This window comes from Papio anubis, chromosome 5, assembly GCF_008728515.1.
Source record: "Papio anubis isolate 15944 chromosome 5, Panubis1.0, whole genome shotgun sequence".
Classification (NCBI taxonomy): domain Eukaryota; kingdom Metazoa; phylum Chordata; class Mammalia; order Primates; family Cercopithecidae; genus Papio; species Papio anubis.
This window is the reverse complement of record NC_044980.1, coordinates 33,785,901-33,800,371: the sequence shown is the minus strand read 5'-3', so window position 1 is coordinate 33,800,371 and position 14,471 is coordinate 33,785,901. Positions and strand designations below refer to the sequence as shown.

At 38.7% G+C, this 14,471-nt stretch overlaps 1 protein-coding gene across 8 annotated transcripts in view; it reads right to left on the bottom strand.

Moving 5' to 3' along the window:
• The window catches only part of TTC23L (tetratricopeptide repeat domain 23 like), a 59,058-nt gene that overhangs the window by 4,543 nt on the left and 40,044 nt on the right, over positions 1-14,471 (bottom strand). For 3 of the 8 annotated variants that reach the window (XR_647898.4, XM_017959476.3, XM_009208248.4), the window contains exon 9: positions 12,665-12,792. Coding sequence is in view for 7 of the 8 variants with exons in the window: in XM_017959476.3 (XP_017814965.3) it covers positions 12,665-12,792 (128 nt within the window). In the remaining variant the exon portion in view is untranslated. Of the gene's footprint in view, positions 1-587; positions 1,496-2,668; positions 3,080-12,664; positions 12,793-14,471 lie in introns of those variants that run through there. The other 5 variants (XM_017959475.3, XM_017959474.3, XM_017959473.3 and 2 more) reach the window with 3 other exon arrangements.

Sequence of the window (14,471 nt, the reverse complement as noted above, 5' to 3'; positions counted from 1 at the left end):
TCCTCTTTCCATCTGCAATCGTCATCATTAACACGCTCATCATCTATAATTAGCACATACTATGTGCCAGGCATCCATCTTTGCAGTTTTACTTAACTTATTTATTAACTTATTTACTTATTTATTAATAACAACCCTATGAAGTAGATATTATATTATTATCATCCCCATTTTATGGATGAGGAAACTGAGAAGAAAAGCGATTTGTCCAAGATCTCACAGCTAAAGACAGAGCTGGGGCCAGCTGCAGTGGCTCACGCCTGTAATCCCAGCACTTTGGGAGGCAAAGGCAGGCAGATCACGAGGTCAGGAGATCGAGACCATCCTGGCTAACACAGTGAAACCCCGTCTCTACTAAAAATACAAAAAAATTAGCTGGGTGTGGTGGTGGGCACCTATAGTCCTAGCTACCTGGGAGACTGAGGCAGGAGAATGGCGTGAACCCAGGAGGTGGAGCTTGCAGTGAGCCAAGATTGTGCTACTGCACTCCAGCCTGGGCGACAGAGCAAGACTCTGTCTCAAAAAAAAAAAAAAAAAAAAAGAGCTGGGCTTATAACCCAGGCCATCTGGCACTAGTCCGTTCCTTACCACTACATGGCACTCTCTTAATATTTGACACATATACCATACTCTTAAAATATATCTTTTTTATCGTCACAAATAACATTTATTGTAAAAATAAAAGTAAAATGACACAGAAATACATAACATAGAATTTGAAAGTCCTCCATAATCCTGTGTCCTAGAGATAAGTATTATTCTTTTCACTAACTACATATTTACATATACTTATGAGTTATGCTACATATATTGCTCACTAATGTGTACTTTTCATGTTTTTAGCCCTAACAATATATATGGGAATATTCTTCCATGACACTTAAAGCTCTACATCATGCCTTTGAACGACCATATTCTACGGCAATTAACGTGCTAGTATTTCTACTGGTAGACATTTGAGTTTTTCCCACAAATCTAAAAGAAAGACATAGTTATGTATGTATATGTGTATATTTATATACACATATTTATAAATACATATTTTGTGCAAGGATTTCAAAAGACAGATCTTAGAAGTGGTCTTTCAGAGTCAAAAGTTCCATGCATCTAAACATTCTATTAACTTTTCCCAATATATCCACCAAAAAGGTGCAATCAACATACAGTCTTATATAAATAGAGTATTGAGAGGGCTGAGCTCCCCATACCTTTTACATAGCTGGGTTTTACTACCTGTATTTGTCATTACCACTAAAACAATAGGTTAAAAATGTTATTTCATGTTTTGAATCCTGCCTGAGATTGGAAATCTTTGTGTGTGTGTGTGTATTGGTCATACGCATTTCTTCCTCTTCGAAGTGTCTCCTCATGTCTTTCGTAACAATGACACTGGCCTCTCTTTCATTGAAACTTTGTCGTCTATTTTTTTCTGACTCTCTTAATTCTTAAGGACTTTTTTAGAGACTCCTTTTCAGTTCCTCTTTCTGCATGACCCCTAAATAATACAATAATGATAATTACAATAATTAACATTTCACAGAAGCTTACTATGTGCCATACAGTAAGTAAAGCACTTAAAATGAAGTGCTGTATTTATGTGCATTTTCACAGATGAAGAAAGTAAGCCTTAGGAAGTCCCACTATACGTGGGAAAGCTCAAATTTGAGCCTCAGCAGTTCTGCTACCAAACCACCATATTCTCTCTGAAATAAGTGGAAGCATTCTCCAAAGTTCTTTCCTAAGCCTTCTTGTTTCACATGTATGTATTCCGTGGGTTATCTTACCCATTCCATTAGCTTCAGAATCATTTCTTTGAGCTCTTGGCCCATACAGCCAACAACTTAACAGCTGTTGCCAAGTGGATGTATTGTGGGTACTGCAAACATATCCAAAGTGGAAACCATCTTCCCTCAGGCACCCTAGACATCCTCCAAGATTATTCCTCTTGCCAATGCTATTTAATAACATTGCCATTCACCCAGTTGCCCAAGCTAGAAACTTCAAAACTACCTTTAATTCCTGCCTCTATTAAACCTCACATCTGACTGGTCCTATGGTCTCTCAATACAGACTCCATATACCTTCTCGATCTATCCTCTACACATTCTTCCTACTACGGCTTTAGATAATTAAGGGTCTAAACATCTCTCCCTTGGACTATTGGATCTACCTCCTAACTGCTCTCCCCACTGCTCCCTAGGTACCATCTATCCTTCTCATTGCTGCCAGAGGTAATGTTTTAAAGCCAATAATTGGTCATGTCATATCCTGCCCAAAACTCTTTGATGGTTGCTTTCTGTCTACTAAATAAATCCTAAAGGCCTTAGCACAGCACATAAAAATTCCATAATCTTGCCCCAGTCTGTCTTTCCAAACTCATGTCCAGCACGTCCCTCCTCAAGTACCTTAAACTACAACCACTCGAGGTCACTTGCTTTTCCTCCGTGATATCGGGTATCTACGCCACTATGCTTCTGTTCATGCAACTTGGAATACTCTCCTCTGGCTTCTTGTCTACCTGCTTATGTCTACTTTTCTTCGAAGACCCTGCAACCCAGCCCCCAACCTATGCAGAGTTTCCACTCACATTTCTAGCCTCATGATGTATTACTTGCCCTTTTCCTTTACATTTCTATTAAAGACTTAATACAGACTAACTTTCATATAAGGGACTCTATCTTAAACATATTAGTATTTCTAGTGCTTAAATGAGCTAGATATGTAAATGATTACAACTGAAGTACATTTGTGATTTAGGTAAAAGTTAGACTAAACAACCAGAAAGTTTATTTCCAAATCCAAGGTTTTCTATGCCCTTTCTGTACACCAAAATTTTATTTGAGACCCTTGCAACTATCATTTAACCTTGAAATTAACTCTGATTTCATGGGGCCATTTCTACTTTAGCTTTTTTGCACAGGCTTCAGAAGCCAAGAATTCGGGCTCCTAGCAATGAAAGTCCAGTGAGTGTAGTCAACGAGTTTCCGGAAGAGGTGAGGTAAGAAGCAGGAGAGTATATCGGAAAACTAGCAGAGTTCCAGGACATCTGGGATTGATTACTCCAGTGAGATGCTGAAGTCTGCAAAGAGAGCAATCCTTGTACTGGGTTTTGACATCTGGCTTTGGCAGTTTCCCCCATGGCTTTGCTCAGCAGTTCTTGAGGAATGAGATATGGGCTTGTTTTAGGGAAAGAAAAACCTTCTGCTACAGCAAAGTCCTTCAAAAGACTCTTCTTTTCCCCTTATATGGAATTTCTTGGTAGGTTTGGTTTCATTGTAATTTACAGAAAGAAAAATTAATTTCCAAGTACCTAAAGACATACCACCTAGGGTCTGAATTAGATCTCCTAATTTTTCCTCCTTCTATGAATCATTTCAGATCACCTAAAAGACACAGTAAATACTGGAAGGCAAAGCAATCTCAGGCTACCAAAGAATGAGATTCCAGATATTCTGAAGTGTCTCTTTTTAAATACAAGCTGAGTAGAACTTCTGTTCAGTTTTGGGGAAACATCATGCATTTTTTCTCTGAAATTATACATTTTGTTCTTTTAGTTTCATTATTATTACCTTCAAAGCACAAAATCTACTTTAGATATATTCAAAGACTCAAAATCTCAAAACTAACCTATGGTATTAGTGGCTAACAATTATCCCTGATTTCAAATATTCTGAACTGTTGCCCTGAAAGCAAAAGGCAGTCTTCTGTGAAGAAGGGGAAGGAAGGGTGTTTTACGAACATTTATTGAGTGCATGCTCTGCCAGGCACTGTACTATGCATGTTATAGACATGATTTTATTTAAAACACCAACAGGCAGGGAGCAAAGTTTTCCATTTTGCCCTGCGGCTGATCCTCTATATCCTTCTAACAGGAATTATTGACAGAAGCTGGAGAATGTCCTCCTCTGGGTAATGATGAAACAGGAGATAGCCTCCTGTGGGGCCCACCTCAGGTGTGGCTCTGACTGAAGTGGGTGTGGAGAGGAGGGCTCAATGTATTCTCCATGGCATGACCTTCCCCACCTGTCTAGCCTGGTGAACCTGGTGAGAAGGGGACCGATTATCAGCCACCACTGGTGAACACATTCAGGGTCCTAACTCTCAGCAGCAATGCACCGCTGTTAGAGGGCTCTCAGGGAAAAGCACATGGCCTTAGAGTCACACTTATTTGAGTCCAAATCTCCAAGACTGAGTGCATTTAGGCAAATTCCATTATAAAACATCAAGCTCCCTTCTGTTAAATGAGAGCTATCATACTGGGTATTTGTGAGGATTAAATTAAATACTTTATAAATAGGACCTAGCTCAGTTTTATGAATTTGGTATAAACTCAACAAGTTTTTGTTCTCTTCCCTCTTAGAACAGTTCGAGGTCAGTACTATTCTGAGATGAACAAATGTCAATGATATGCGTCATTGATAACGTCAAGGTTAAAGACTGAGGCAAGTCTATACAAAACTCTCTTTGACTTAAATTCTAAACATCTATAAAAAGAATCTGAAGAGGCTCTGTCATTATTAACTTTGGAGACTGTATCCTAAAAACTTGCCTTATGTTTAGGGACCTAGACTTTGTATGTTCAGCAAGAAAAATTATTTTAAGGTACTCATTTACTTTCTCTGAATCCATATGATACCTATCATACTGTGATCAGCTACAACCTTGTCTTGCAGGGCTTTTCTATAATGCTCAGCGTTGAAAGGGGTATTATAAATACTAAATATTATTGCAGCAGACCCTATAACACTGGGTTCTATGAGACTGTAAGAAATCAACTAATTTTCCCAAGTATAAGATTTGGCCAAATTCATACACAGGTAGGATTTTGCCTTACTAGCAAGAATGAAAGAGGTGAATCACCCCTACCTGTTTGAATTGGCAGAGGCCATGCCATGCATATATACACATTGATGACATGGCTGATGGCCAGGGCCAGAACTCACCTCCGCAACAGAGTAAGGAGGCTCTTTGTCTCCCTGCTTTTACTGTGTTCACCTCCATATACAAGGATTTGAATCATCAGACACTAGGTGAGGTGAGAAACAACAGGTTAAAGAGAATCAGATAGCAAGCACCTTAATTGCAAACCAAACTCAGGAAAGGACCAGCGGAACTGAGATCTTGTCACAAGTTTACATTTCAAATACCTGCACTACATTTCATTTGTTTCCTAAGCTGATAACAAAGATGTAGCCTCTACCTAGGCTTATGGCATCCTAAATTTCCAAGTTAAATCCCTATTACAAATGGAGGATGTAGTCATGCTGTCTTAGTCCATTTCGTGTCTGGTGAGGGCCCACTTCCTGATTCACTGACAGCCATCTTTGCTGTAAACTCACATGGTGGAAAGGGGCAAGGAAGCTCTTTGAGGTCTCTTTTCAAAGGGCACTAATCCCATTCATGAAGACTCCACTCCCGAGTCCTAGTCCCCTTCTAAAGGTCCTATCTCCAGATAAAACCACAGCGAATATTAGGTTTCAACATATGAATTTTGAAGGGACACAAGCATTCCATCTATTGCATATGCCATCAAAAATTCATTACCCGGTAAAAATCTATATGAGGCTCTCCTTACACTGATTTTGTGTGGAACATGGTAAATCCTTATAATGTATATGCTATGGTCTTTTTTTATTTCAGAACATTTGTCTTCAATGATATCTCTGATTACTGCTTCTATTCCAATCATAATTTCTTCAGAAATACATACAATTCTTTGGCTGAATCTCTACTTTGTCCTGCATACCAATTACTTTCTTGTGAAATCCCTCTCTTCTTTCACTCTGCATTCTAAGAGAGCTTTTCAAGTTTGTTATATCAATCTTGATTCTTAAAATTGGCAGGATATTAAAACTGCCTCTAGAACTATTAAAAAAAAAAGATTCTGTACACTACTTGTAAAACTTCTAATTCAGATGGTCTGGGGTGAGACTCAGGAATTTGTTTTTGCTTGTTTTGTTTTGTTTCTTACTGACTGTGCTGCAATTCTAGATTTGAGAAACAATACTCCAGTATCACTCCATGTTAAGCGTCTTCGTTTTTTTCAATGTGGATCTGAATTTTATTAGACTTGTTTCCTTGAAACCCCTTCTCATTTCACTCATCATTTTTCATTTCATCTCATTTGTTATCCTCAGATTGTCATCCTTTCATTTCAAAGTTTTCTCTCCTTTCAGGCTTCTACCTCTATTACCCAGATGCCACCGTGTGTTCATGCTTCCCTGGAAAAGCTATTCTGGCTCCTATAACTTACTTTCAGGAGGCTTTCTTTTCCCTGAATCTTCAAAATAAGTTCCCCTTTCTTCTGTTATTTACTGTTTTCTGATCACATTAGGTTACCCTGAAATGAGATGAAAATCCCGGCAAACCTGATGTAGACTGCTTCTGACTCCACCCTCTGCTCACTTGAGTATTCCTTGATCTTTACCAACTTTTCCTCTGACTTTGAAAAAACTTAGGTTTTATTTAGAGACATCGCCACCTATTTTACTAAGCCTTCAGATTCATTCTGTCAGTATACTGACTGGTTGAACACTTTTTGCCACACCCCACTGCAAGGGAACGAGCTCTCTGGAAGGAGAATGAGTACTTGTGTACGGATGGTTAAACAAGGTATTACTAATTCCACCCAACCTTGAAGTGCTTTCCAGAGATTCTGCCACTATCATACTTGGATTCCAAGATTAGGGTGTTACTCTTTTAAGACTCTTGTCCAGACATGGACTCAACAAAAGTTTCTGTGTCATATTCTCCCTCAGCACATCTAAGAAAGCAGACAATTTTCAAAAGATAACACATCACTTAAAGAAAAGGAGAGAGGGAATAAAATGGAAGAGAAGGGAAAATACATATATACATGCATGCATATGTACATACATCCCTCCTCACATCCTGCTTACAAGCCCAGGGGAAAATGTAACAAAACCAGTCAATAGTCAGCTTTGTCAGGAGCTGAATTGCCTTTCTGGGCTCTCCTTTGGCAAAGCAGATCCTGCCCATGTTATACAAAGTTTCAGCCACATTTTTGCTATAGTCACTGTAGCTGAATACCTGGGAGTTTAACGAAGCCTTTAGCAGTCTGTAAGCCTCCTGAGGGATAAAACGTTCTAAAAAAAAAAAAAAAATCAGCCTGGCAATTCCAAAGGAGCATGCTGGTTCTGTTCCCTGAGCTCTATGGAGAAGGCATTGTACCCAATGATGACATAACCCAGCAGGATCAGTCCGCTGTGATGTGCCACCTAAGTACTTTGTATTAAGAATTAAAGTTCCAAGCTTGTAATTAATAATAGTTAATTCATATGATACTATTTAATCTTCATGGCTGCCCTACAAGAGAGGAACTGTTATTATACTCATTTTACAGATGAAGGAATGGAAACTAATAACAGCTAAGGATCTTGCCCCAGATCATACAGCCTATGATTGGCAGTGGCAGAATTCCAACACCAGGCAGTCTGAATTCCACAGCCCTCACTCTGTTTTTGTTCACCTATTTTTTATTTCAAATTTTTCAAACCTTCAGAAAAGCTAAAAGAATAGTAAAATACCCATACAATTTTCACCTAGATTCACACATTGCTACAGTTTTGCCACATTTGCCTTATTGTTTTCTCTTCTTAAAAAATACTGTCTCTCTCTATCTATATATACATACATACACACATATATTTTTGTTGAAAATAAGTTGTAGTAATCAAGATACTTTACCCCTAAATGCTTTTTGTTTTGTTTTGTTTTGTTTTGTTTTTTTCTTTTTTTCTTTTTTTTTTTAAGAGACAGAGCCTCACTCTGTTGCTCAGGCTGGAGTGCAGGGGTGTGATCACAGCTCACGCAGCCTTGACCTCCCAAGCTCAAACGATCCTCCACTTCAGCCTCTCAAGTAGCTGGGACTACAGTTGCGCACCACTCTGCTCAGCTTATTTATTTATTTATTGTAGAGATAGGGTCCCACTATGTTTCCCAGGTTGGTCATGAACTCCTGGGCTCAAGTGATCCTCCAACCCTGGCCTCCCAAATTACTGGAATTATAGACAGGCATGAGCCATCGCACGTGGCAACCACTAAATACTTAAGCATGTGTCTTCTTAGAACAAGAACACTTTCCTATATATCTACAATAACATTATCGTTCAATAAATCTTACATCAGTACAACAGCGTTTCCTAATATATGCTCCATGTTCAAATTTCCCAATTTTTCCAATAATGTTCTTTACACCTCATTAAAATCTAGCATCTAATCATCATGTATTGCATTGAGTTCTCATGATTCTTTAATCTGTTACAGTTCTTCTGCCCTTTTGATCTTTCATAACATTGACATTTTTGAAATGTCTAGGCCAGTTGTCTTTCAGCAAAGCTCTCACTGTTAACTACTTACTATACAGCAAAAATAAATTAAGTATACACTGGAAATCATTCACAGGACAACAGTGCTTGTACTCATTTGCCTTCCCAATGTGCTTTCTTTAGGGAAGCTGAAGAGGTATTATTGCTGGCTCCCTCAAGAACTGCACATCACCCACTCACTGCCTGAATTATCTATGTTGACAGGTGCAACAGAATATTTTTTCAGAATTGGGTTGAACATGTAATCATCGTCCCTAATGTGGCATGTCAGAACAACAAACATAAAAAGGATGTCAATTGCTGCTTTCCAGAAAACACTGCCAATAAATCAGGAATCTCAAGGCTACTACTGTAATATTTTTGCATTTTTTAGAGTAGGAAAGCATGCATATAATTTATTATTTTCCTGTTTATTTTTTTCAGTGTCTGTCTTTCACCTCCTTGGTTAAGTTTATTCCTAAGTATTTTATTCTTTTTGATGCTATTGTAAATGGGATTGGTTTTCTTACTTTCTTTTTCAAATTGTTCAATGTTAGTATATAAAAATGCAACTTTTTTTTTTTTTTTTTTTTTTTTTGAGATGGAGTCTCGCTCTGTTGCCCAGGCTGGAGTGCAGTGGCCGGATCTCAGCTCACTGTAAGATCTGCCTCCCGGGTTTATGCCATTCTCCTGCCTCAGCCTCCCGAGTAGCTGGGACTACAGGCACCCGCCACCTCACCCGGCTAGTTTTTTTTTTTTTATTTTTTAGTACAGACGGGGTTTCACTGTGTTAGCCAGGATGGTCTCGATCTCCTGACCTCGTGATCCGCCCGTCTCAGCCTCCCAAAGTGCTGGGATTACAAGCTTGAGCCACTGTGCCCGGCCGTGAAACTGATTTTTGTATGCTGATTTTGTTTCCTATAATTTAGTTGAATTTATTAGTTCAAACAGGTTGTGTGTGTGTGTGTGTGTGTGTGTGATCATTAGGGTTTTCTACATAACATCATGTCATTCTGCGAACAGAAATAATTTTACTTCTGTTCATATTTGGATGTTTTTTATTTAGCTTTCCTGCCTAACTGCTCTGGCTAGTACCTCCAGTACTATGCTGAATAGAAGTGGTGAAAGTGGGCATCCTTCTTTTGTTCCTGATCTTAAAGGAACAGCTTTCAGTTTTTCACCATTAAGTATGGTATTAGCTGTAGGCTTTGCATACATGTATGGCCTTTATTATCTTGAGGTAATTTCCTTCTATTCTTTCTTTGTTGGCAGTTTTGTTTTTTTGTTGTTATCATGAAAAGGTATTGAATTTTGTCCAGTGCTTTTTCTGGATCTCAGGGTATCATCTGATTTTTATCCTTCATTCTGTTAAGACAGTATATCTCATTGATTGATTTTCGTATGCCAAACCATTCTTACATCCCAGGGATAAATCCCACTTGGTGATGGCATATGACTCTTTTAATATGCTGTTAAATTTGGTTTGCTAGTGTTTTGTTGAGAATTTTTGCATCTATATGCCTCAGGGATATGGACCTGTAGTGTTCTTATAGTGTCTTTTTATGGCATTGATGACAAACTCATTCTCTGTTTTGTTTTTTGTTTTCTTTGTTTGTTTGTTTTTTGAGACAGGGTCCCTGTCACCCAAGTTGGAGTGCAGTGGCGTGATCATAGCTCACTGCAGCCTCAACCTTCCAGGCTCAAGTGATCTTCCTGCCTCAGCCTCCCATGTAGCTGGCACCACAGGTATGCACCACTGCTCCTGGCTAATTCTTTAATTTTTTTAGAGATGAAGGTCTCACTTTGTTGCCCAGGCTGGTCTCAAACCCCTAGGCTCAAGCAATCCTCCTGCCTCGGCCTCCCAAAGTGCTGGGATTACAGGTGTGAGTCTCCATGCCCAGCCATGATTGTCATTTTGATGAATTACTGGAAGAAGGTGGTCCCAGATGAATGAGTTTTATTTTTTATCCATAGCAGATTAAACTACTTACCAAAATATATATGTGTGTGTATTCCATGGGAACGATTCCCAAATCTTGTGAGTTTCTGTTATGGTCCTCTAGGACAGGCCTAGAGCCTCACATGAAGCTTGGAGGCAGGGAAATGAGCTACTTTTAAATATGGGAAATGTGTCATAAAATTCAGCAGTTTCATTCAAAAGTTACCTGGCATCTTCTATGTGCCAGTTAGTGTTTCAGGCATTGAGGACACTGCAGTGAACAAAACAAACAAAACTTCCTGCCCTCATGGCACTTGCTTCCTAATGGTAAAGCTGACCTGTCCATAGTCCTGCTTATGGTTTAGATTTGGAGCCACCTGGCACTCAGGTCCTTTGGTAGCTTTGTCCAGGAGCTTGGTATACTAGAAAGTACTTGGTTAGAAGCAGAGGATTATCAGGCATTGGTACTGGTGGTGGTACTGGTGGTTTATCACAACCAAGGCCATGGTATTCACTGCACCAGACTATAACAGGGATAAGCTATTAAATTCTGGCAAATTTTCACATCTTTGAAAATAAAGTTAATTATTAGATCAACCCATGGCATTGGGATCTCACATTAATCTTCTGAACTGGCCAGGTGTGGTGGCTCACGCCTGTAATCTTAGCATTTTGGAAGGCCAAGGCAGGCAGGTCACTTGAGGTAGGAGTTCGAGACCAGCCTGACCAACAGGATTAAACCTCGTTTCTACAAAAAATACAAAAATTAGCTGGGTGTGATGATGGGCGCCTGTAATCCCAGCTATTCCGGGAGGTTGAGGCACAAAAATCACTTGAACTTGGGAGGCAGAGGTTGCAGTGAGCTGGATCGTGCCACTGCACTCCAGCCTGGGCAACAGAGTGACTCTGTCTCAAAAAAAAAAAAAAAAAAAAAAAAAATCTTCTAAACCAACAGAAAATATCATGGCCACAGAAAAAAAAGGTTGCAAATCATTATAAGGTTTTTGTTTTTACAAATGGCAATTAAAATTGAAATAACGAAAATGTCACCATTTATAAAAATGTCTAGATAAGATATAAAAAACTTTTTTTCATTCCTGGAATAAATTTTTACTTACTATGTGCCTATAACTCTACTCTTATACTGGTTTTTACATGGCCAATAAGACCATGTCAGATCTATCCATATTTCTCACTCGCCTGAGGAAGTATAAAGTTGGCTTGGTCAGATCAAAGTCATGGGGGATCTTATGACAGACAAAGGTCTTCACTGTGTTCATGCTGTACTGAATATATAAAGTTCAAGTCAAAAGGTTTTGAATGATAACTTAGACTCATGGGACTTCTAAGTAAAAAAGTCAGCAATAACAATTATTTTCTATAACTTTTTAAAATGTGAAAACAAAATTGCTGCTAATAAAAACCTATCAGATCAAGAGAAAACCACTACCGCAAAAGAAAAGAACTAGTAGCTAGATCCAAAGATGGAAGCCAATTTTGACTTAAAATATTAAATACAAAGCCAGAGAATACATGTGTCCTGGATCTGAAGGATCTCACGTATCAAGATACAAGAAAAATATTTTTTTACTAATATTCCAAGCCACCTAAGCCCTGTGTATTATTCCTAGTTTTATTTTATTTTTTTTTTCTCCAAACAAAACAGGCTTTATTTAGATCACCAAAAATAACATTTTACAGAAAGGGAACCATAACATTACACAACAAAGTATAGCTGTAAAATTTCAAACAAGAAAGGCAATGCTGGCAGGACATGGTGGCTCACTCCTGTAATCCCAGCACTGTGGGAGGCCGAGGCGAGTGGATCACCTGAGGTCAGGAGTTCAAGACCAGACTGGTCAACATGGCGAAACCCCATCTCTACTAAAAACACAAAAATTAGCTGGACATGGTGGCGCACGCCTGTAATCCCAGCTACTTGGAAGGCTGAGGCAGGCAAATCTCTTGAACTCAAGAAGTGGAGGTTGCAGTGGGCCGAGATCGCCCCAGTGCACTACAGCCTGGGTGACAGAGAGAGACCCTATCTCAAAAAAAAAGTTTGTCAGAGAGGGAACCGTTAGAAGCAAATGTGTAGCTGCGAATTTTCTTTTGCCATCAATATCGAGTCCCTCTAAAATACTTTGACCCTACTTTGCGGTTTCCAAGTACAAACTAAACCTTGTTGGACAGAGTTGCTCAGTTTCATCAAAAGAATGAAACCAATTTGAAAAAAAAAAAAAAAATTTGGTTAATGCTAACAAATAATGAAACAATGTGTTTCTTGCCTAGTTTTATCTGGGACCTATCTGATCTCCAGTATCTAAACTGTAAGATGAAAAATGCTATTGTGATCTAATAAACAAACTAGGAATTCTGTTTATGCATTGATCATATTTACCTGTTTTTCTCCATTTTGGACAAGCCATTTGCAAAATTCTTCAGTGGTGCTCAGTGTTTCAAAATCCTCTGAGCCCAGTGTTGCTCGATATGCATTGATACTTTTTATGAAATATGTCTCAACAGCATCTGGGAAAATGGAAACAATTATTTAAGGCAAGCTGCTAACCTTTACAAATGTCTAATATCAGCTTTGGCTCAACTGACATTTTCATGCTTAAAGTCCATGCTTATTCTCAAGCCAGGTCTCATAAGGACTCTTTAAAAGTCTAAGATGTTTTTTGTTTGTTTGTTTGTTTGTTTGTTTGAGATGGAGTCTCAATCTGTTGCCAGGCTGGAGTGCAGTGGTGCAATCTGGCTCACTGCAACCACTGCCTCCTGGGTTCAAGCGATTCTCCTGTCTCAGCCTCCCGAGTAGCTGGAACTACAGGTGCATGCCACCATGCCCAGCTAATTTTTGTATTTTTAGTAGAGACAGGGTTTCACCATGTTGGCCAGGACAGTCTCAATCTCTTGACCTCATGATCCGCCCACCTTGGCCTCCCAAAGGGCTGGGATCACAGGTGTGAGCCACCGCACCCGGCCCTAAAATGTGATTTAATGGCATCAGATGATGTTTTGGTTTTTATTCTCCTTAAAAATTCATGGAATTTTTTGTAGCAAAAAAGAAAGCTTCTGTCTGAATAGGCCTATTATGCTAATGTTACAAATAACTACCGTATTAAACTCCCAGGTATATTGCAAGACTATATTTTTAGCTAAATAAAACTCTGATAGTGAGTAATGTTTACTGAAGTTCCTGTTTGGGGGGTTGGGAGGGAGTAAGTTGTGATTTTATAAGTATTTTAAACATATAGTTGTTATGGCTTGAAAATTTAATTTTAATGCTGTGTCTTTCCAAACACAACACATGTACAATTCTGTAACATGTATAAATTGCATAGTAGTTACAGCTTTTAGGGTATCCATCACCCAAATAACGTATATTGTACTCATTAATTTCTCATCATCCACCCCCCCATCACACTCTTATGAGTCTCCATTATCTATCACTGCACTAAGCCCATGTGCACACATTTTTTAGCACCCATTTATGAGTGAGAACCTTGATACTTGACTCTCTGTGTCTGGCTTGTTTCACTTAAGATAATGACTTTCAGTTCCATCCATTTTGCTGCGAAAGACATAATTTCATTCTTTTATGACTGAATAGTATTCTATTGTGTATTTATACCACATTTTCTTTATCCAATCATCCACTGATGAATATTTAGATTTATTCTGTTATCTTTGCTATTGTGAATAGTGCTGCGATAAACATACAAGTGCAGGAATCTTTTTGATACATACCTTTCTTTTCTTTTGGGTAGATGCCTGATAGAGGGATTCCTGGATCAAATGGTCGTTCTATTTTTAGTTCTTTGAGAAATCTCCATATTGTTTTCCATAGAGGTTGTACTAATTTACATTCCCACCAACAGTGTATGAGAGTTCCCTTTTCTCTGCACCCTCACCAACATCTGTTTTTTGTTGTTTTGCCTTTTTCATAATAGCCACTGTGACTAGGCTAAGATGATTTCTCATCTATACTGTCTTGATTCTGTGGGTTTTTTTAGTAAGTCTTGAAGTTGGATAGTGTCAGTCCTCCAACTTTGTTCTTCAATGTTGTTGGTTATTCTGGCCTCTCCATGTAAACTTCAGAATCAATTTGCTAATATCCAAAAAATAACTTGCTGAGATGATTATTGGAATTGAGTTGAATCAATAAATAAAGTTGGAAGAACTGACATCTTGACTACTGAGTCTTC